This window comes from Leptodactylus fuscus, chromosome 7 (genome assembly GCF_031893055.1).
Source record: "Leptodactylus fuscus isolate aLepFus1 chromosome 7, aLepFus1.hap2, whole genome shotgun sequence".
NCBI classification, from domain to species: Eukaryota; Metazoa; Chordata; class Amphibia; order Anura; family Leptodactylidae; genus Leptodactylus; species Leptodactylus fuscus.
The window spans coordinates 22,799,997-22,824,815 of NC_134271.1; the positions used below are offsets into that span (position 1 = coordinate 22,799,997).

Below are 24,819 nucleotides of genomic sequence, written 5' to 3' on the forward strand. Positions count from 1 at the left end.
TAGTACAAATGATAAGAAATTTCATAATATATGTTATATCGCATTAAAAAAATTATTCTTTTTCCACTAGCCTGGCTCTTTTCCTCCTATCTCACCCCAAATGTTTTATTCACACAAATGCTGGTCGATGTTTCTCTATAGGATGTTACTATCAAGAAAGTGAGCATGCGATTTAGGGAACAAAACCCCTTTTTGCTCCATGTACTGTCTATGACTATTCCCACCACCAGGCCCAGTAGTTGTTCATGGCCTAGAGGCCATTTGTATTTTTGCATTGGATCATTGACTTCATATCTGTGCAAACAGACCAGACAGCCTGATCCTTGAAATATTGTGCGCGCTGCATTTTAGGAATCTGGGGTACCAACCAGTCTCCAGAGCCAACCCAAGGAAAGCTAAGATTTAGGGTTGAGCGATCGTGTTCGGAAAAGATCGGATTCCGATCGGTGATCGAGAAAATTTCGCGAACGCGATTAGAATTCCGAACACGATCTTTTTAGGTGGGATCGAGATCAGTGATTATTTCCCACAATGCTTTGTTACTGGCCAAGCATTGTGGGAAAAGCTAACAATGTTAGCCTTCACACTGAGTATACGCTCCGCTCATTCTGAGCGGAGTGTATACTCAGTGTGAAGGCTCCGCTGCAGTTCCATAGGAATGAATGGAAGCAGCTGGGACACAGCCTTAACCCCCTGAGTGCTGGCTGCATCCATTCATACTAATGGGAGACTAGCTAACATCTCTAGTAGCTACTTACCTGCAGAGATGGCTGGTCCGGTGTCCGGTGTTCTCGTTCTTCTTCGCCTCGCTGCCCCCGCCTCCCAGGTTAGTGTTAAAGAGCTAGGAAGAAGGCGGGGCTTGTGGCTTAGGAGAGTGTGGGCGGGTACAGAGCGGGGAGACGTGGCGTTTCCCCTCCCAGTACCCGCCCACACTCTCCTAACCTAGGAGGCGGGGCAGCGAGGCGAAGAAGAACGAGAACAGCGGGCACCGGACCAGCCATCTCTGCAGGTAAGTGGACACCAGGGGGGGACTAAGTAGCCAGAGGATTAAAAAAAAAATCCTCTGGTTACTTAGTGATTAAAAAAAAATCACTACACAGCGTGGATTCTAACAATTAAAGCGTTCAATTGTTAGATTCCATGCTGTGTAGTGAATAGGATTGTTTTTAAAATCCGATCTCCGATTAGTAAAAAAATCACATTGACTTGCATTGGGATCGGAATTGGAATCGAGATGGGGTTCGAATGGAAAATGATCGGAAATCGGATTTCAAAATCAATCCTGAAAAGTCAAGATCGGCTCAACCCTACTAGGATTAAGTTTGTATACAGAATATAAGTCATACTAGGACAGATACTAGAGTTACCTCTAATGTACATACATATGGTAACGTATCCTGGAAAAGCTTATGTCTACTTTTTATAGCCAGTAGCTCAATAAAGTGCACACAAAAGAGTTCAGTTGTAAAAATCGGTACAAAAAAACAAAAACAAAAAAACCTCCCTCTCCATACAACACAGATACTGGCTTATTTGGAATTTTTTTAATTTTTTTTTAAATAAGAACAAATGGCAATGCGTGCTACATTTGACTATGGTGATATAGACCACCTGTCAACAAGGTCACTTGGCCCCCAGCTGACAACTTTAAAGCAGAGTATTTTTCACTAAGGCTATGTTCAGATTGCGTTTTATCTTTACATTTGGCGTATACTCTTAGAGATTATACATGTAGAGCACAGTCAGGATAACTCTAAGAACTCTATAGTCTTCCTCTTCCCACAGCCTTGCACCACTAGACAATATTTAACTGCACTATGAGCCGAGATAAGAGATAGAGTCCCCTTTAACTCACAGCCATTTTGATACAGATGACGACAGGTCAATAGGGATTCGCCCATAGCGTGAAATAAGTTTTCACCTTAATTAAAAAGGAAATTCCAGCAGCCAAAGTCATACTTGTTGTATATGCATATATGCAACCAATCACTGGCCTCAGTGGTCACATGTGGGTGCTTCATTGTGTCACATAGCTGCAGAAGTTCCAGGTGCTGTAGTCATTGACTGGCTGTAGAGGCCAATCTGCATGTTGATTAGAACACTGCAACAGAAGAACCGTGCAGGGATTGGGCTACGGCTGTGATGGTGAGGGTCTAGGACCCCCCTCTCCTATGTTTACTGCTGGTTACCTGGGTACGAGGGCTGACTTTGCCTAGTCCTAATTTTTGACTTTGCATTTTTTTCCCCAAGAAGCGCCTGGAAGTGGAGGGGACTTGGAACTGCTATTTACCATGAGGATAGGCCATACAGCCAGCAGCCAGATGGCACACTCAAGAAGCGAGACTGAACTGTAACCCAGGAGAGACTGGAGTCAATATCCATAACTAAACAGATGCACCGCACATCTTATAAACATATTGATAGACTTTGCTGTGTTGCACAAGAACTTGTACTGTTACCGCTTGTTATTGTTGTTTAACTATTGCCAGGCTCAGACTGGCCCACAGAGCTAAGGGGCCCTAGTCTAACCCCAAATTCACACAACTAAGTTTTATCTGTTAAATTAAGTCAATGTATTGGCTGGTAGACAGTGTGCTGGGTGAGGGACTCCTACCATAATGGTTATCTCAAGTCCATGCCTACTGTCCTCTACTATAATCACTATAGGACAATATTTTGCTGGGAGGTAGGGACTCCTAGTATTATAGATAACTATACTGCTAGGAGTCCCTCAACCGGCATACTGCTGTGGCTAGTAGACTCAACCAATACATGGACCGAGACAGCGGAGACTTGGTTGTGTGAATGCAGGGTAAGGTAAGGGCTAGGTAGCGGGCCAACACTGAAAAATATGGGAGGAGTGTAATATCTATATTTGGCTGTATAGTAGGACAGAATTAGTGTCAGACTGGGGTGCTTGGGGACCGCCAGTAGACTTGACTGTTCCCAAGTGTTCCTGTTTAAGACTCTGCCTCCTAGTGAGTCATTGTAACCATATACTAGCTGCCTCATTGGCAGAAATTCTTCAGTAACCATCAAGATTTGTTGCCTCCTCGTGCGTACAGTAAGTTTGCTTGAACTGATACAGTTGAAAGGTCCTGGACTTAAAGGAGGGTACCACATACGATTAGAATCACCATGACAGCTCCATCCTTGAGGGTTACAGTTTTGTAGGAAAATTTTCCCTCCAAACGATAAGAGATTGCCAGTGTTTGGGTCCGAATTTTTCCTGGTGAGTGGTGGGTCATTGGATTGTGTAAATTCATGTGACCTTTCTAAAGTATTACTTAGAGAATCCTGAGGGTGTTGTCTATTCTCCGATGGATAGGGGATAACTTGCTTTCATGGGGAGACACCCTCATTGAAACAGAGGACTCATTTGCAAATTGTCAGAACCAATTTCTTGGCGGTGGAGGCGACAATTCACAAGGGGAAACACCGGTTCATTCGGGTGACTCTAAACTATCTGCAGAGCTGGGTCCTGGAGACGGACTCGCATCAAGTCTGGACTTTGATATCATAATTTTTTTTCAACTTGAGTCTTAGTTATTTTATAGTAACAGTTAAGCCTGGGTTCACGTCTGACATTCAACAGAAGCCATTTTAGTCAATGGAGTCCACAGACTCCATAAAGCAGATCCATTTTTCTGTTCTTCTGGTCCTCTGATCCAACCAACAAAAAAAGCAATTAAGCAAAATAAGTATGCACTTAGGGTATCTAGGAAAAAAATTTTTTGCCAGATTTATAATGATGGACCATATGGTACAAAACTTCAGATTGTGAAGCTGAACCAAGGTCCGATACCCATCATTGGTCAGCTGTTATAGCTCGGTTTTCTGTGTGATGCCTGACCAGAGTCACTGCAGCTTAGTTCATATTCAAGTGATATTGATGTGCAGTACCTGGTCTGACCACTGCACAGAGAACAGCGCTGTCTGCTTCCTGCTCCATTCCCTGTGTATCAGAGGTTGATCAAAAGGGGTGCCAAGTGTCAGACCCCCCACCCCCACCAATATGAAATTGATGACCTATCAATATTTCTCGCCTGGTAAACCCTTTTAGGAGGTGCAGCGTTAGAAGGATGAACTGTTGGGGATCAGGAGGATACAGTATTATAGTACTGCAAATCTAGAACAGTGGACATGTCCTATATGCAATAAAACAGGGAAACTCCGGTATAGTAAATTAGCAGTGATCACAGTGATCCGAAAGGTGTCCCTGTGAGCCCCTTTTGATTCAGGATGACCCAAAGTCATTGGGAAGGCTTTTATTTACCACCAACCAATCACTACCCCAATTCTGCTGTTCTAGATTTTGACTTAATCGTGAAGCTTCTAAAAGTAGGAAATTCTCATTACACTCACTGCGTAGATCAACGGATCCAAGAGCAAATTTTCCTGCCATGGCGTCCTCACAGGTTCCTGGGGGGAAAAAAAATACTTGGCTTTAGTGTAGGTATACATTGTATAGTATCTTGTAGTATACATTGTACAGTATAGTGTAGGTATACATTGTCTAGTATCTTGTAGTATACATTGCACAGTATCTTGTTGGTAGGTATACATTGTACAGTATCTTGTAGTATAATATTTGGGAGCCGCTTTCAAGAATATATAGAGAGGTGCATAAGTCAATTCCCTAATATATTGTTACAATTGGAAATATCCATTGAATCATGGCTGCCTTATAGGTATGGTATGTGGGGGAGAGGGAAGACCATAATGTAGAATATAGATGGAAAACACACAGCAAGGTCTTGTATGGAAGTCGTCAGATAACAGTGTATGTTGTATTTAGATCAAAAGGTCTGTGCAGATAATCATCAAAGCTCCATTTTTCCCCCAAATTGACTGTGTAGATAGATAGATAGATAGATAGATAGATAGATAGATAGATAGATAGATAGATAGATAGATAGATAGATAGATAGATAGATAGATGTTACATAAGCGGCGGTTGCGAGGTCATTTAGTGAAGTTATTGCCAGAACCCAGTATATCAACCCAGCTTTGCAGATAGATCCCGGTGACCCTCACCTAACAGTGTTTCCCCCTTGTGCCTTTATTGCTGAGACATCACGGTTTTTCTCAATATGCAAATGAGTTCTTTGGCACAATAGGGGCAAAGAAGGTAAGCTGTAACACCCCTGTTCTTCCAAAGAGCTCATTTGCATATTAGCAAACACTGTGATATCTTGGCTTTTTGAGGGTTTTGGTTGATGTGCTGGAATCTGGTGACAGACTCCCTTTAAAGATGGTGCCCACTCAGGGACTTGGGCACCATAGATGGATCTCTTCTGTTTTACTTCAATCACAGTCAATTTGCAGATCAGATACAGTGCCAAATACAACCAAACAACACCCCTACCCCCATCAGTGACATCACAGGAGCCATTCGGTCATATACAGTATGACATCAGCACCTTGCTTGATTGTTTTATCTATGTCAGACATTACATGACAGCTATCTTATGTCACAGTATACCACTTTATATCTCTTTTGCCATACATTATACAAGATACAGCTCGTGGGGTTGTGCGTGGCTCCCTCTACTGCTCTATCAGTCCCTGGTTTTATAATAGCAGACTCTGCACCAAATTCTCCTGGAGTTGAACTTCATACATTCTCAGATTAAGTCCTTACTCCTGGGTGAATATGCTGATATGACATCGATTGCCAAAGGGCAGATTTCTATGCAGTATGAGATTGGGTCGCTGCAAAAAGGAAAGTACTAGGTTTGGGTGGCGTTATTAATAAGTACTGGATGACAGAGTCAAAGGGAACTTGTCAGGTCTGCTAAGCTGCTCTATCTGAGAGCACCATGAAGGAGTGAGAAACATTGATTTGAGTTAAAGCATACCTGTCATTTCAGTGATATGTAAAAAGAAAAAAATACATGTGATTATTCAGTGGTGTAAGGAATAGCAGCGCCCCGTGGCGAACTTTTGACGTGGACACTCCCCCCTTCCTGACAGACACCAAAGACCCTGATTGACCGATCCCCCGCTGCATTCCTGCGCGCTCTATTATGCCCCATTGTGGCCCCTGCACACAGTATTATGTCCCATAGTGGCCCCTGTACACAGTATTATCCCTGAGTATAATGATAGTGCCTGTGGGGCCCGCAGCGTCACTTACCGATCCTGGCCCCTGTCAGGATCGGAGAGTAAATAGGGCCCGTTACCGGCTGGAGTTAACGGCCTATTAAAAAAAGAAAAAAACGCAGGGGTAGCGGCTGTCGCTGGGCCCCTACTGTCCCAGGCCCTGTGGCAGTCGCTACCCCTGCTACCCCGGTAGTTACGCCACTGGGATTATTGCTAACTTGTTACTCAGAGGTATAGGTAGTGGAGAGCCATAATTTCAAATGTACCGACATCTACAAATAGAGTTATACATGATAGAGCAGGAAGCCATTGGCTTCCTCCTCTACCATTCTTACTCGTAGGCTGCAAGGTCATTCATGCGTACAAGTAAGAGGCACAGCAATTCCAGCTCCTTGCACCAGAGGATCGGAGGACAGGCGAATAAAATTTTCAATATCCTATTAATATTATAAATGTGAAATGTTTGTGAGTTTGTGGGTTTGTGACTTTGGATGTTTGGATGTTTGTTCCTCAATCACGCAAAACCCGCTCCACCGATTTGGCTGAAATTTTCCACAAACATAGTAATACACCCGATTGTGCAATAGGCTACTTTTGAACACAATAACCCACATACGTTTTCCACACGAACCCCACAAAAAACAAACTGTCATCACCATCTCTGCAATCTCACACACTTTGGACCATAGCAAGCCCCTAAACTTCACATTACCCCCTACAGTCTAGCCCCTAACCCCACACACTCACATTCACCTATACTTTCCCATTTTCACCCTCACCTTCACCATCCTGCAGGAGGCTACCTCTGTCACTCTCCGGACCAGCCATGTTTGCCGACCCCCACCGCTGGGAGGATCTGCGGCACCGCCCACCACACTACTCCACTAGCTTCACAGGAGCATGTGCACTTTGCACACATAAACAACGTGTTACTAGCACACCACCATTTTGCGCCTCCACCTTAGGCCGCAGCACACGAAATCCTGCCTCCAGCCCGCAACAGTACCCGACGCCGCTATCACCTCCCTGCCGTTTGCTCTGCATGATCTATCCACCAGCTCGACACTGGTAAGTTCACATACGCCATAGCCCTTCCCTTACACAATCACGCATACACTGCGCTACCCCCGTCATGTCTCCGGTTCCTGCCAACTTTGCGTCCTCCGCCGTCTTCTCTTACCTGTCCCGTGGCTCCCGTCTGTCCCTCGCTGCGCGGAGGCATCCTCCTGCTCATCTCCGCCGCCTACACTGGGCTAGGCTGCCGCCGCGAAGGTTCCTATAGCAGCTGCTAGCTCTCCCACAGCTCAGTGTGTCCAGGCTGCTGCAGGCTATGCTACGTAGCGTGCAATAGCACTGGCACGATTATGCAATACATAGCAATACATTAAGATTGCAATGCATTGCATTGTTCAGGACTGCAAACTTCATTAGCATTAAAATAAAAAAACAAAAAACAATACTGTGAAACACACACATGACCTATCCCCGCCTCCGAAATCCCCCACTCTAACTAAACTAAACATTACACCTGCATACACTCACACTATTAGGCAATGCATTGCAATACATTACTATTGCAATGCATTGCATTATTCAGCGCACCCCCTGACTAAACGCCCATGTATTTGCATACACGTGTAAGGGTCCATTCACACGGCGTAACGCGGCGCTCATTTGGTGCTTATTTATACGCCGAGCGTCGCATTACGGGGGCGATTGTGCCGCGCTATTTACGGTGCGCGTTTTCGGTCGCGTGTACGCGGCGTTAACGCCGCGTAAACCCCATCGTAAAATTTCACCCGCGACTCGATTTACACACTTCTACAATCACCGCAGACGAAGTCGCGGGTAGCAGCTAGTTTTTTCATATATTTTGGGGGGCATTATTTGAAAATGCAGGTAGTAGTATGGATGTAAGGGCCAATAACAATATAAAGTGACTTAAGGGGGTTGTCCCATAACAGGGGTCCTATCTATACTGCTAACTACCGGGGTAGCAGGGGTAGCGGCTGCCACAGGGCCCGGGGCAGTAGGGGCCCAGCGACAGCCGCTACCCCTGCGTTTTTTTTTCTTTTTTTAATACACCGTTAACTCCAGCCGGTAACGGGCCCTATTTACTTTTTGTGGATATATGGTTTCCATTCAAGACATGGTTAGAGAAAGGTTTTTTATCACTCACATATTTACTCATCACGGATTATGCTCTTTTGAGGAGTTGGGACAAGTCCGATCTTGACTACTTATCATATTTTCAGTAATGGGTAAAATAGAAAGATATGTTTGTACATACTGCAACTATTTCCTGAAAAATACTTTAGAACTGAAGAGGGTTCCTTGTATTCATTGCAGGAATGCCAGACATGCATAAACAAGGTCTAGGACAGTCAGTAATATAGAGGAGATATTCTTAGGGTACTTTAACCTTCTGAAAAGATGGTTTGTATATTGCTATGGAAAGTTCTATATGGAAAAAAGATGAATGAATTTGTGTATCATTATTATCCTCCATTCTTTTCTTGTCTATGTGACATTATTTTCTGACGTATGACTATCATATATTGTGGTGCAGGGGTGTAAGCTATAGCGGGTGCAGCGGTAGTATCATTACATAGTTACATAGTAGATGAGGTTGGATGAAGACATCAGTCCATCAAGTCCAACCTATAACCCTACAATCCCCTACAGTATTGATCCAGAGGAAGGCAAAAAATACCCTCATGAGGCTTATGCCAATTGCCCCATTTCAAGGTAAAAAATTCCTTCCCGACTGGATCAACATGTCCTTAAGATCTAGAATCAATAACCCATAATATTGTTCTCTTCGAGAAAGACATCCAATCCCTCTTTGAACTTTAGCTAGGCCCAAAAGCCTATTATAAAGATCACATGATAAGTGCGGGCTCCATTACAGATTTTCCATTCAGGCGCATAAGCTTCCTGTTGCGCCTCCTTTATGGTGTACATGCTTATTTATGCTTGTTAAAAAGGCTCTTTGCAAAATTCTTGAAATTCCTGACGTGTAAAAATATTCTAAGCAGATGTAAAGTAAGGATTATATACATAAAACTAACCATGGTGGTGAGCGCGCATTGAAAATAATATGACATCAGAGTTACTCATAATGTAAGTAGTTAGTAAAGTGTAAGCAGAGAAGGTGCCATCAGCAGTTTACCATGGCCTACATTTATACCGTAGAATACTGTTTGAACCTTTTGTCAGGGGTTTAGAGTGAATAGAGTGATAGTCATGCATGTGCACCACCACTGCATTCACCTAGCACACTTGGGAATAACGTTCTTGTTCACACTGAGGGTCTCAGCGGTTGGACCCCCAAAAGGTCAAACACTTATCCCCTATCCACAAGAGGGATAACCTTTTTAATGCCTCGATATAGATTGGACTCCAACCAGTAGCTCGGGAGCTGCATGTGGCTTGTGGTCCCAATGTGCTATTCACCATGAAAGTCCTCAGTTATGGCCATACGCACTGGTAAGAATATAGATACATATTGGCAAAATTGAATCTGTATCCAAATCTCGATGCCATCTTATCTCATATGTATAAAAATGAGTTTCTGCCTGTCTGTATGTTCTTTATGCGCGACCAAACGACTAGACCGATCTTCGCAAAATTTGGCACACAGGTACATCAGGTGCCCAGGAAGGTTTTAGACTAGATGTCAGCTCTATAGGAAGTAGCGTTCCGGAGATACTGTATTCCCAAAAAGTGACCTGCATTAGCCAATAAAAGCCAGCAATTCTTTCACTTATGTTCCAACTGTGATATACACGTTCACATTTCCCTTACTAGCCAATAGAAGCTTGCAGGTGCTTAGTCTCCACATGCACACAGCTTTACGCCAGGTTTCCATAACAACCCAGCCATTTGTCTTCACTGCTGTAGGCTTTAAAGGGGCAGGGCGTTGTGGATGATACTGATACACAAGGTCACATACACACAGTTTTACTCCAGGTGTCCGTAACAAACAATCACAGGTTTTTCACTAATATCCAAACTGAGATACTCATGATCACATAACGCTTATGGATCAATGGAAACTCGCAGGTAAAATATCACAAATATGTGTAATTTCACAATATATTTCTCCAAATTATAAATTTTTTTAAATTAAAGTTGTCTCTTGACCACCAGTCAAGGTAGAACATAACTCACAGTGAACTAAAGGTTGTGGGATCTATGCTATGCAGTAAACACAAAGAATGTTAAAGTATACCAGCCCGGCAGGTGCCAAGAGGACACGAAAAATGTAATGCTACATAAAAAAAAAAAAAAAAAAAAAAAATCTCCAATATTCATGTATGTTGTGGGACTTTGCAGATGGTTGGCATCCCAAGCCTACATGTTATACACCTCTCTAGACAAACAACCTGCATGAATAAGGTTTTACTGCCATAATCTGAATTCCTGGACATCCTTCCCATCTGTCTGCCACATGTACAATAATTATTGACTTTGCTCCTTGTTTAATGGGTGTGTATATTATTGTCCAGCGACCTGGAAACGTGCACCATACATTATATAAATGAGTAATACATATGTGCGAAAGATCTTTACATGCCTCCAAACTTGGTCACTTTGGCCACTGTCTACAGTAGTATTACCGGTCAGTAATGGCCAGATCTCTTCTAGTTTCTTAAAAGAGTTAATCATTAAATTTTACAACCGGGCCGACTGATACCCAGCATAATGGAAATCCATTGTTTATGGCTCTTCGTCTTTGGAAAATGGCAAACATTAACCAATTCAACACCAGAAATGAAACCGTCAATTCTGTACGACATTAGGTCAGGATCGTCACACGAAACTACGATGTTGGAAAAATTTTGGAAAAAATTTGAAATGACTGCAATGTATCAATAAACTCCGATATGTCATCTTGGCCCTAACCTTTACCTTCAGAAATACACCTTCATACCTTCATATTTGTGTATGGTGTTTTTTCCTGGAATCGAAGAACCTTTCTTTGGCCCCTTTTCCCCAAGGGCATGTTGACACTCAGGTTCCTCTGCCATGTAAAATATATCACTATTCTAAATGGCCCAAATAGGTAGTGACTAGAGATGAGCGAGTACTGTTCGGATCAGCCAATCCGAACAGCACGCTCGCATAGAAATGAATGGACGTAGCCGGCACGCGGGGGGTTAAGCGGCCGGCCACCGTCAAAGCGGAAAAACCAGGTGCATCCATTCATTTCTATGGAGCGTGCTGTTTGGATCGGCTGATCCGAACAGTACTCGCTCATCTCGAGTAGTGTCAGGGTTATAGAATTTGCATTGGTGCCCAGGAGCTTCAAGTTGCTCCTCTGTTCACACATTACATATGATGGTATTTCATGTGGATTGTCACGGACTGTCAAAATATAAGTCAAGTCCTATTTTTGGCCATTTTTACAGATCCCTCCAAATACTCAAATACGTAGGAGATCTGTGAAAACCAGTACCCCTCAGGTGCAAGATGGCAGTGAAAAAAATGGTTGTATTTTAAGGCTATTTGGCACCTTGGTTATGTGAATTTAGCCTTAAATGTGTTGAATGGACAGTAGGTGAACATTGAACAAAATTGGCCGACAATCTATCGGCGGGTTCACACCTGCGCCCGGTCTCCGCTTTGCAGGTTTCCATCTTCTGCCAGAGAAACTGGATAGGAGACAGAATACCGGTGGTCAATTTTCAAACCCATTCATTTGAATGGGTTTGTAAAGTGACTGCCCGTGAGTGTCTTCTGCCTCTCCGCGGCAAAACCATTGATTTTTTAACCGGACACAAAGTCGAACATGCAGGACTTTGTGTACGGTTAAAATAAAAACGGTTTTGACACATGACTCTTTCCTTAAAACCTGGAAGCCATGGTTTCACGATCAACATACGTCCGTCAATACTGACTAAGTTTCTTTACTATGAGGACTCACCTCGCGTATTTAACTTCTATCTCTGTCTTCACCTTCACATCTGTTCCTCCCCCTCTCCCCCCCTCCTCCTCCCCCTCTCCCCCATACAAATTTTGTCTGTTCAAAGCCCATTATTTGTCTTTGATTATGTTCTTTGGTGCTAGTATTATCCAGACAGCACTGAGACTGTAGGGCTGTCCAGACGAGTGGCTCCTCTACGTCTGATACTTTGACCTAGGATAGCTGTTTTTTTGATTTGTTATGCTATTTGTTATATTTTCGATTCTCGTGCATTACTCAATTGTTTTGTAATGCTTGTTCATTACTTGTTAAACTAATAAAATGAGAATTTAAAACAAAATAAAACAAAAAAAAACGGTTTTGCCGCAGAGACCAGAAGACATTCACAGTCACTGACTGCTGGGTTTCCGTCTCATGTCCAGTTTCTTGCACAGAAGACGGAAACGCACAAAGTGGAGACCGGGCGCAGATGTGAACCTGCGCTAAAGTGTATGAAGGAATCTTGGCAGCAAATGTTGGGGTAAGATGGATCAGACATGTTGGATTCCGTGTTGGACATGGGAACTAAGTCGCCACCAGGGGTATCTGGATACTTCAATATGATGTTCAGATTCTCCATGCAAAACCCGTTAGAATTTCTCATCAACTTTAATGCTATTTCTCATGCACAGGGAAGGGATTTTTCATGTGGATTTCCGTGTGTATAAGTGTGGATTTCTGGATTTAATACTGATCTTGTGTATGTACCCTTAAAGAGGAGCTCTCATGTTCTGTAACATTGGCGGTGTTATATACTGCTGGAAACCTGACAGTGCACTAACTTCAGCCCTGATATCTCTGCAATCCAGTCGCATATCAGCAAAGCTGACTTTGGCGCACTGTCAGCATTCCAGTGCTATATAATACCGCAAATGTTACATTAGATCTTCTTTAAGCATTGTTCACATGTAGCTTTGAATATGTTTTTAAAACGAAAACCAAAAGTAAATCCTTAAAGTAGGGAAAGTACAGAGCTGGATTCACTTGGACACGAATGTCAAAAACAGGCATTTGACCGCTGTTTTTCTAATGGCCATAGTGAGGACACATCGGGGGAAGATTTACCAAACTATTTAATTTAAGAAACCTGACTATTTTTGTCCATTTTCACCAATGCCTCAATAGACAAGTCAGTGATCCATGAAAATGGATGCCCCACGGATGCAAAACGGTGTGGAAAAAAGAAATCAGACTGGTCGGAGTCAAGGTGTTAAGTTTGAAGAGACTGCAGCATTCAGGTGAGCGTTGCGGCCTCTTCACTGAATACAAAGTACAGTGCCGTACATTGTACAGAGCCTGTGTCTGGTATTGCAACTTAGTCTCATTTACTTGATTGGTATGGAGCTGGAAATAGGCCATGTGGTGAATGAACATAACGTCACAGGCCTGTGAAGCAAAAGCTTTGAGCAGCAGATCTATGTGGGTTGCGATTATAGGACCCACCCCCCACTGATGAAATATTGATGACTTCTCCCAAGAATATGTCATCAGTAGAGATAAGCGAATAGCGCAGTGTTTTGAGTGATTTCTGGTTTTCTCCGGGAGCTCCTGGCATCTTCTGCATTTGTTTACATCAGGGGTCCTCAAACTTTTTAAACAGTGGGCCGGAGGCAGAGCAGGTCGCACAGACATCGGAAGCGGTGCCCTCCAATAGGTAAAGTGAAGTGCGCTCCATGGCCTGGCCCGAGCTCCCCAGGAGCTTCATTATAAATGCACGCCTGCCGGCATTGTCGGCGGGGCCAGACAGAAGTGCTTGGCGGGCCGCATGTGGCCCGCGGGCCGCAGTTTGAGGACCCCTGGTTTGCATCATGTAAAGTCCTGTGCTTTAACTACCTACAACTACTATAATGCTTTGGTCCCTCCCCCTTCCTGTCTCCCTAGATAGCCCGCCCAATACTAGCCCTTCCTAACTAATTCTCCCACACCCCCAACCCCATCATACTTACCTGTCTTTCTGTCTCCTCCTCTTCTTGACGGCTGCCTGTAGTGGAGGAGATACTGGCTCTGCCAACACTGCCTGGAGCTAGGCCCAACATCATGGCTCGGCTCCAGGACAGAAGCAAGAGAAGCTAGGTAAGTATTGTGTGCTAGATTCCCAGACACTATTGCGCATACGTGGGGGGCTTGCACACAGAAGAAGAGAAGGTGGCCTTCCCTGGATGACATGTCGGGCCCAGATCCAGAGGGGATGGTAACTGCAATTGGGTGTGGGGGGGTTGAGGCCTTTACACTGATGTAATGGGTCGGGATATGGATTATACCGATGACCCGAAACATCAGCGAAAAGGTAAACATGACCACATTACCTGCATATATTACTCAAACTCTATAGAATATGGAATAGAAAGATGTGTTACAAAGTTGGGGGTATGGGGGACTTAGCTAGGAATTGTCCATTTATCCTGGACAACCCCTTTAAATCTTTTCATTATGTGGAAAATTGTACAGAAGACTGCCTGTGAAAGCCTAGGTGAAGGAAAAACTTTAAGGCTGGTTGCACCTTAAAGCCACATTCACACGACAGTAATTAATGGCCGTGTGACGTTTGTTTCTTTTCACGGACGTCACGTGGAAACATTGAATTCAATATCAGTGAATGGCGGCTATTCACACGGCCATTATTTTGACAGCCCATTGTTACGGACCATTAAAACACAGGACATGTCCTATTTTTGGACCTTTCCATGGATCCCCTATAATTTATGGGGGATCCATAGCCATTTGCTCCTTGGTTGTATGAAAGTGGTCTAAGTTTGGTTAATGTTCTTGGATTCTTACTTAAGGTTTGGCTTTAAAAGACACTTAAAAAAAACCCCAAAACTTATACTCTACAGTCTGAGTTACGTTCGGCATGGACTCTTCTTACCTGCATCCTGCTGTGTCAGTGTCCCAGGTGTTGTATGTACCTTCGCGCTCCTTCAGGAAATTCCTATCTACTCCCAGCAGTATGTATGAAGCGCCTGGCTCCTCTTACATGTCTGTTTTGTCTATGCTCTGTAGTTACCAAGTGACTTCGATACTTGGCACCATCCCGACGACACCTTCTTGTCCATAGGAATGTGAAATCCTTGGTGTGTGCCAAGGCGCAGGTACTTTAGTTACTGGACACCTCCAAGGAGAAATTTGCAGGTCCTCTGTGTTCAGAATCGTATACGTCCCAATTCTAAGGGAGTCCAGTCCTGTTGTGAGAGCTGTCTAGGGAGAGCCTTGACTTCCGTGGTTGCCTTCTCTCCTCCCTATGTGCCTGGGGCTGTAGGTGGAGGAGACTTAGGTGTCTAAAGCAGGTGAAATGCACAATGGACACTCCCAGAATCTTAGGGCAAGGCTACGTGTCTCCTCCTATTTCAACATTAACACTTGTCAAGCCACAATTACCTGCACGCACTGGACCAGTTTGGGAGACCAGACAGTTGCACATATACAAATCAAACTATAGGAATTATTTTCCAGCATGTTTTTTTCTGGTCCAGAGTATTTTTTGATAGAAATGATCAGTCGCCTTAAAGTCAAGCAAAACATCTTGACATCTCAATGGGACTAGAATTGATGCAAAGAATTGCTCACACTCACTCAGCGATATTTTTCAAGATACTATAGTTTATTCCGATAAGGACCTGGCTGATGTTGAGCTTTCAGGTGCGGTATGTTTTTTAATTTGACCCTCCGTGTATTCCAGGAACCATTGGGGAGATTTATATCCTCTAAACCAGAAAACTGGTGGAAAGGGATGATAATCAATCACATGTTTGTTGTACGGACCTTTCATGTACCAAATGTTCTCCTCAAGTCTAGCTCCGCACCTCGCCTGCCATATTCTGTGGGTGGGGTGAGGTGGAGAATTGTGGCCACCTTGCACCAATTGATTTATTAAAACTTATGCCACTTTTAGTAGCATGAGTAAGGGGCGGTTCACACTTGCGCCCGGTGTCCAGTTTGTGCATTCCGTAGGGTTTCCGTCTTCAGCCCTGGTGAAAACGGACAGGGGATGGAAACCCAGCAGTCAGTTTTAAAATCCATTCACTTTAATGGGTTTGTAAATGTGACCGCCCGTGTCCGCCTTCGGCGTGTCCATGGGGAAACAGTTTTTTTTTTTTTTTTAAATAACAGTGCTACCCTGAATCCTATCCTTCCTACCAAATCGGAGCAGGATGTTTTTCTGCCTGTATGTAGGCTTACTGTGGGACTGAATCCGCCTGACACCGGGTGACACTAAGCTGTAAATTATTTATGGGCAGCATTTATGACAGGAGGAGACGGTGAAAGAGAAAGCTGTTCTTGTATTGGAAAAAGTAATTTCAATGATATGTTTTATGATCTGCACCAGAATAGCAATGTACACAGATGTCCCACTGTACAAACCGAAACTATCACTCCCACGCATATACGTATAGTATATATTACTCAGATATCACAACAGAATCCCCTGACCTGTGCATGTATAGTGAATAGTGGCCTCATAAAGATACCTTTGTATAGTATATGCCATTATAATGTGCTGAAAACGTCTCCCTCTATGTGGCACTGTAACGTCACCGTATTACATGGACCTGTGGCGTATAACCCATGACCCAGTTGGGCTTGTCACACTGACTACTCAATCCAATGCCGGACTCACAGTTTATGATATTGTGTAATATACGTGTGCTCATGGTATATTAGTACAATGGAATATCAAGGGGTTATTAACCTGGTAGAAGGCTTTCCTATTGATAAGCTGATCATAGATAGTCCAGTTCCTAGGATACATAACAATCTGCAAGGATACATGGTTACACGTGTTCACTCTGTAGCACCATCACAGGAGAAATGGAGCAAGGCACAAATCCCATTGAGTCCTATGCAAAGCATGCGTGTGAGGAGCAACCTGAACCCATATATAACAACATATCCTCTGTATCATTGGGGTCCCTCGGTGATCCACTATCCATTATTATACATTGAATCCAGGGGTAGGACCTTTATTTGTAACAATAGTGTTGCTTGTGCTTACCGGCCTTTGACTATTCAACTGTATCCGTGTCCTAGGCAATGAATCCAGAGTAGAGATGAGTGAATCAAATACCTTCCCGCTATAGGTATTCGTGTCAGCGGTCGAACACCAAGGGGTTAAGTGCATCGAATATGACTCTACCTGCTCAGGAGGCTGAGGGCCTTCGGAGTCCAGGGGACACTTCTTAGGGCCTTCTTCAACTCTGTGGTTGCTTCAGCCATCTTTTTCGGTGTGGCCTGCTGGGGGCACAGCATATCAACAAGGGACAGAAATAGACTTGACAGACTGATCAGGAGGGCCATTTCTGTCCTGGGGAGCCCCCTGGACCCGGCGCAGGTGGTGGGTGACAGAAGGATATGTCTGTGGTGACCTCCATGCGGGAGAACAAATCCCACCCCATGTATGAGACCTTGATGGGACTTGGCAGCACTGTAAGTGACCGTCTGCTTCACCCCAAGTGTGAGAAGGAGCTATCGGAGGTCCTTCCTTCCAACCGCAACCAGGCTGTATAATCTACATCAGACCAAGCAAAGATCACTCCGTACAGAGAACTAATGATTATGTTTTATGTTCTTCTGTTCCTTAGCTGCCATGGACTCCTAGTATATCTTCTCTTCTCAGCATATGTGTGTCTACGTCTGTAATATATTACTGCGTATTATCCTGTATCTGTATTACTATGCTGCTGTAACATACTGAAATTTCCCCACTGTGGGACTATTAAAGGATTATCTTATCTTATCTTATGTATGTTTATTTCAATAGGGACACCCGGATAAATCACTGACTATTTCCACTTTGAGTCCTTAACTTCTTGAATCTCAGTTTGAGACGTGAGGGATGACTAAACTTGCTTGGTAGGGCATAACTTGAAGTTACTGGGCCCAATATTATATTTGGGGTCATCACCTAACTTGAGCCAATTGTAGTACTGGTTCTCATGTGCCAGATAGGATTTTGAGCCCCCTATGACACCAATCCCACATATAACTGCTACCTTTGCCCTTCTATAGTTAAGGCCGTGATAGTCATCGGAGAGTTTTGCTTTGTGACCTGTGATCTCTTCCCTATATTCCATAATAATTGCTGCATTTAGCTCAATATTGTATCATGATCTCATAAGGGATATTTACTACAACATGTAAATGATATTAGATATATAGGTAAGTGAGGATGGTCGGTGTATCACATGGGACTCCATTAGGCGTGCAATGTCTATAATTTACTAGGGTGATAATGGGACACCAGTTATGAGCTGGCTGAGAATTAGACATTTTTGGAGTAATTTTCTAGTAGTAAAGGATACTTGTATCAGGTTATACGAGTTACATTGAGGCTTCTGCCTGGGGACATGTGACTTATACCCAGTCCAGTCACGTTAATGTGACCACCTGTCAAAATCCAGAATAACCACCTTTGGTGGAGCGGACCGCTGCGAGACGTGCAGGAAGAGAGGGGATGTTGTGATGATGTCACTAGGATGTTGAGCCATGCCGACTCCAGTGCCGTGTCCAGCAGCGCTATGTTACGTGGTTGAGCATCCATGTCTCGGACAATCCGATCGAGGTGGTCTCACAGATTCTCCATTGGGTTCAAGTCCAGGGAATTTGCTGGCCAAGGGAGTACGGTAAACTCATCCTGGTGCTCCTCGAACCACGCACGTACACTGCGAGCTTTATGACACGTCGCATTGTCCTGCTGGTAGATGCCATCATCCTGAGGAAAAACATTTAGCATGTAGGGGTGAACATGGTCCGCAAGGATAGATGCATACTTGTGCTGATCCATCGTGCGCTCCACAATGATGAGTGCGCCCAGGTTGCTGACACGTGCCTTCTGCCATTGGTTATTTAACGTTGACATCAAAAGTAGGCGGTGGTCACATTAATATGACTGGACTGTGTATGTACTCCAATTTGATGCCATTAAAAAAATATAACTCATCAGCAAAAGTCAAGTCCTCGTTGGGTTACATCACCCAAAAAAAAAAAAAAAAAATCATTTTGGAATGGAACAATGAAGAAACAAAACAAGTTATTTAAGTAATATACCTAGACTAGACAATACCCCTAAGGGGTTAAATACACCAGGTCGCACCTTCATTCTTGCTGAAAGCCTGTGGCTGTATTGACCAATTCTATTGGTGACTCTTTACAGTGTCCAACATTCCCCTCGCTTAAAAAACAAAAAATTCCCTTCCTCTTCGGGCTTTCTGCCGTTATACCTATAGGGAAACCTCCGGTATTTCCATAGGTATAATTGACATGCGTGGATGGGATTCACTAGACTGCAGGGACTGTGAACGTCAGAGTTTACACCACGTGGGTCCCTGGCCTCAAAGAGACCCAGTTTTGCCTTTTGGCCACTTTCATATCTAGTCAGTGTTTTGCATCAGTATTTGTAATCCAAAGTTTGAGTGGAAACTGTGACTGCGACTTCTAATCACAAAGTAATCAGAAAGTTGTTGTAATGTGACTCCACTTACATTAGTGAAGGAGTCACAAGATAACACTTTGGTCACACAACAGGGGTTATAGTCAAAATTCTTATGTAGCCCAGCGTAATGGAGGGTTGCGTGCTGCTTCTGTGTTTTGGACCTACTACAGATTTTGTCTTACCAGTGAAAATCTAATGTGTATGGCACACTCTAGACATGCGAGCAGGACAGGATTTATGACTAATATGGTCTATATAATATCACTGTTGTGTGCACAACCTTAGGGCCCATGCACATGACTGTGGGCTAGTTCAGTGTGTTATCCAGGTTTTTCCCAGTTGGCCCATTCATTTCTATCAACCCATGCACATGACCGTGATTACCTTGGATCCGGGCCACAAAACTCAAGACAGGTCCTATTCCTATATCCAGGTGCTGCCCCTGATGGTCAATCATGGCTGGCTCATACATCGTTGGGTGCATGAGCCCAGAGGGTAAGATCAGACAGGGTTTTTGGACTGGAAACTGAGGCCGCCTCCGGTTCTGGTCCAAAAGACAGGTAGCCACGACTGAAATCCAGTGCACTGCACCATCCAGCCACGCACTCTGCCCCAATCCGGAGGAGGGTGTGTCTTCAGGCCGAATCGCAAAACGACCTTAAGAATGAGCACCTCGCTTCAGATTGCGCATGCCCATGGCCACAAGACAAATGACCGCTTACACAGTAAGTAAGCGGCCATTTTCTTGTGGCCTGTGGGCATGCGCAGTCGGCTCGGCCCGAGGCCTAGAAGTTTGAACCCAGCTCCAGAAGAAGAAGAGCAGAGAGGCTGTTCCTGAAGAAGATGGAGGCAGCACTGGAGATTTCTCTCGCAGCATTGGGGACGCCCCCAGTGCTGTTTGAGCACTTGGGCCCGCCCCCAATGCTGTGAGAGAACTCATTTGCATACAGACGGAAATCGGGATTTCTACCGAATGGCGGCGCAGAGAAAACATCTAAAGATAGGAGAAGAATAGCCTTTCTTAAGGGTATCCCTACGTGTGAACGAGAAAAAATTTTGATTTTAATGGCAGAATCCCTTTAAGCTAAACCAAGAGTGGCTTAGACTGGGCCTCACGTGGCCTAAGCCGCAGCGTTTTACATACACTAGCAGAAATGCTACAGTTCCCAAAAACAATGCAGTTTTGGAAATCTCAGCATGTCTACGAAAACGCCGGCTGTTGTCTATAGATATAATGAAAGCAGAAAATCTGCAGAGGAAAAACGGTTGTGGTGTCACCCAGCGCCGCACCTCCCATGAGGCGACCTGAAGCGACCGCTTCAGGCGGTGCTATGTCAGAGCCCCAGGGAGGGCGGCATTTTTGATTACCTAAGCCAGTCCAGGACAGCTTGTCAGCTTGCTAGCATGCTCAGGCAGAGAGCAGGTCCTCTCCGTGCCGTCCGTGCGGGGAGGGCGGCTTTCCGTAGTTCGCTTCGGGCGGTGAAAGGGGTAGGTTCACCCCTGGTGTCACCACATCTTTTTTCACAGCGTTTTTTTTGAGGGGTTAAGTGGGGGCTTAGCCTTAAAATGGGTTAGGTAATATAAAGGAAACTCTTATTTTTTGCCCTTGTGATAAATCTATTCCTCAAAATATTGCATCAAAATCTATAACAAAAATCATAGATTTTCGTAAAGTACGGCCTCATCTGCAAACAACTCCATACTATACCTCTCTATTGCACAGGACAATGTCATTATTTCTACATACTAAGCTGGGAACCTAAAATACCTTCTGTTGTAAGTCAGTTGAGCTCTGCTGCACATAGTGTGGGTGTAGGCAGATGTGGTTTCCCTGGTGGTTTCATGAATGGGCTTTGTATGGTGGGAAACTCACAGTAAGTCCTATAACACAACCACATATTCCTCCTAGTGCCTTCTGTTATCTCTGACTCGGTATCGCAGAGACTTTGCAGCTTTGGTTTATTAAGTAGTATATTACAGTAGGTCCAGGAAATATTTTGGGGGCAACACGTACGAGACAACCTAGACAGCTCACAGCATCCATAGAAGACATAATTGTATACGGCGTCCATAGAAGACAGAAAATCTAATTGACATATCTGAAAGTGCTGATCCGACCAGATTAAGCGACATTGTGGATCCCAAGTAACTAGACAAACAGGTTTCTGGATACAGGGTAGACCATCTTATGGACAAGTTCAGGTCAACATTAGGGTCGAGCCTATCTTGAGATTTCAAGATCGATTTCAAAATCCGATTTCCGATCATTTTCCAGCCGATCCCAATTGTGAAATTTGCTCGGTCGCTGATCGGGATCCGATCTCCCTCAACCCTAGTCAATGCTTCTTTATGAGAAAAGTCACTTGAGGGTTGAGCCGATCTTGAAATAATCACCGACCTCGATCACACTGGAAAAGATCGGGTTGGAATTCAGATCGTGATTGTGAAATTTACTCGATCGCCGATCAGAATCCGATCTTTACTGATCCCAATCGGTCAACCCTAGTCAACGTACAAGATTCATGTAGGCTAAGAAATGACAACAAAATTATAATATTCTATCACAGTGGATTTTGCAGTGGGACCTGCCGTGAAAAATCTGCCCGAATTGGGAGACAGATTTCCATTCATTTTAATGGGCAGAACCTGCCTGAAGATTGGGCCGAGAAGCATCTGTCTCCCATTGAAATGAATGGGATTGGTGGCAGATAGGGTTGAGCGATCGGGATCGGAAAAAGATCGGATTTTGATCGGCGTTCGAGTAAATTTCACGATCGCGATCGGAATTCCGACCCGATCTTTTCCAGCGGGATTGAGATCGGAGGTCAAGATCAGCTCAACCCTAAAAGTGACTTTTCCCATAGAGAAGCATTGACTAGGGTTGAGGATCGGGTTCGGAAAGGATCGGATTCCCATCGGCGATCGAGCAAATTTCACGATCGCGATCAGGATCGTGATCGGCTGGAAAATGATCGGAAATCGGATTTTAAAATCGATCTTGAAATCTCAAGATCGGCTCAACCCTAGTGGCAAATTCCCCTGCAAAAATTCTTCCGTTAGAACTAAGGGCAGGTTCACGTCTGCGCCCGGTCTCCACTTTAGACAATCCGGCGGGTTTCCATCTTCTGCCCCGAGAAACTGGACAGGAGACGGAAACCCGACGGTCAGTTTTCAAACCCATTCACTTGAATGGGTTTGCAAAGTGACCGCCCGTGTGCGTCTTGTGCCTGTCTGCGGCGAAAAGGTTTTTTTAAACAGACACAAAGTCAGACGTGCAGGACTTTGTGTCCGGTTAAAAAAATCAAAAAACGGGACGTTCTGTGGGGCCTCAGCCTCAAAGGCAAGCATTAAAGTCTTGGCCTTGTGTATTCCTTGCATGTATTAACATACACCTCTAGTTTTTGTATGCTTCCCTTCCAGCTAATAGCCATACGATAACCTCGTGCGTGTAGTTCTATTTTTGTCTGTTTCCACAGCTCTGTTTGGATTGATATGAATGTAACAAGTTACATGTACAAACAGTAGACGTATTTGCACATAAATAAGTTTTTAGTCATCCTTTACATATTGTGCACCTTGAAAAACCAGAAGTCTAGCCACTGAGCAATGGTGCAAGAAGTGCTGACATAACAAATGCTCAACAGGTTTAGATACAATACACTAGATGGACAATCCCGTCATTGACATTACAGCAGAAGGATTTCTCCAAACCACAAAGCTTTTATCTTTTATATATTTATTCTAAAAAGGATTATGTGACTGGATCTGTGAATGTCTGTGTGTACAACTCACATGTAAAGTATTATAAAGCTACCCGCCGTGGTCCCTGTACACACTATTATCCCCCATAGTGGCCCCTGCACACAGTATTATGCTCCATAGTGGCCCCTGCACACAGTATTATGTCCCATAGTGTCCCCTGCACGCAGTATTATGTCCCATAGTGACCCCTGCACACAGTATTATCCCCCATAGTGGCCCCTACACACAGTATTATGCCCCATAGTGTCCCCTGCACACAGTATTATCCCCCATAGTGGCCCCTGCACACAGTATTATGTACCATAGTGGCCCCTGCACACAGTATTATGCCCATAGTGGCCCCTGCACACAGTATTATGCCCCATAGTGGCCCCTGCACACAGTATTATGCCCCATAGTGGCCCCTGAACTCACTATTATGCCCCAATGTGGACCACCCATAAACAATCATTACTTACTTACCTCCCCTAGGCTCCAACGCACTCCCCGCTGCTTTCAGATCTCTTCAAAGTTTGACCAGACGTCACATGAGCCAGGCTGGCGTCATGACACGTGATGCATTTCTGCCACAGTTATTTCCACAGTGTTTTTTGGCTCGCTATGTGGGTTCTTAGCCTTAACAATGTGCTGAGTTTAACATATTTGGATCCATTTCACTTCAGATCCTATTGCAGAATTGCAGCCATTTGCTCCTGTGTCCCAGTAATGGGGCGGTTCAGCTCTAGGTGCCATACTTGTTTGGAGGAAAAGCCATGAGCCTGTAACTTCATCTTACTGGATGATCTGATTCTGTATTACAGCTTTGTAGAAATTTTTGAAAGGCAAAACACTGCGAAGAAGATTTACTTCTGTTCTGTGGAGCAGACTGTGATATAGCGGCAAGTACACTGATGTAACGCCTTAGGATGAGGCCTCACGTTGCAGAAATGCTACTTGTTTTGTAACTCAGTAATGCTTAAGGTGTCATATGTTGAAAGTAATATGTTTCTAGTAAGTGATATCTCTTACTATATTTTGTTATTTCTTTAAAAAAATTTTTTCCTTTCGTTCTATTCTATTTCCATTTACTATGGGTTCTGCAGTGCCACCTAATGGTAAGAAGCTGTAAAGTATGGTTACATAGTACAGGTGTGTTGCCTCTGCAGTTAGTGTATGTGAGACGTATACATCGGAAGGAGTACCTGGTGTAAACCAACGACAGTATACTATTCATTGTTGATAATGCTATTCTATCCAGAAAATAGATATATACTAACACTCTTTTACGGCTGACGCCTGGACACATAGGGTGTAATACACAGCTAGAAAGCCAACAGTGCGCTGAATTCAGCGCACTGTCGGCTTTCCCATTCTGTGCCCATGGTGAAGAGCTATCTGTGCCGGTGCCGTCGCTCTTCACTGTCAGAAGGGCGTTTCTGACAGTCGGTCAGGATCGTCCCTCTTCACAGCAGCGCCTATAGCGCTGTACTGTCAGAGGGGGCGTTGCTTACGCCCCAGTGATGATGCTGAGCAGTGGACGAGTACTGTCAAGAGGGGAGGGAGGCGTTCCTCCCCGCTG

At 44.3% G+C, this 24,819-nt stretch overlaps 1 protein-coding gene across 2 annotated transcripts in view; it reads right to left on the bottom strand.

Annotated features, from left to right (window-relative positions):
* ANO9 (anoctamin 9) overlaps nt 1–15,285 on the bottom strand; it is a 36,814-nt gene extending 21,529 nt beyond the window's left edge. For both annotated transcript variants that reach the window (XM_075281378.1, XM_075281377.1), the window contains exons 1-2: nt 14,940–15,285; nt 4,366–4,422 (exon numbers count right to left, since the gene is read on the bottom strand). In XM_075281378.1, the coding sequence (XP_075137479.1) occupies nt 4,366–4,422; nt 14,940–14,945 (63 nt within the window). In that variant the 5' untranslated portion in view covers nt 14,946–15,285. The remainder of the gene's footprint in view (nt 1–4,365; nt 4,423–14,939) is intronic.
* Nucleotides 15,286–24,819: the final 9,534 nt, after the last annotated feature.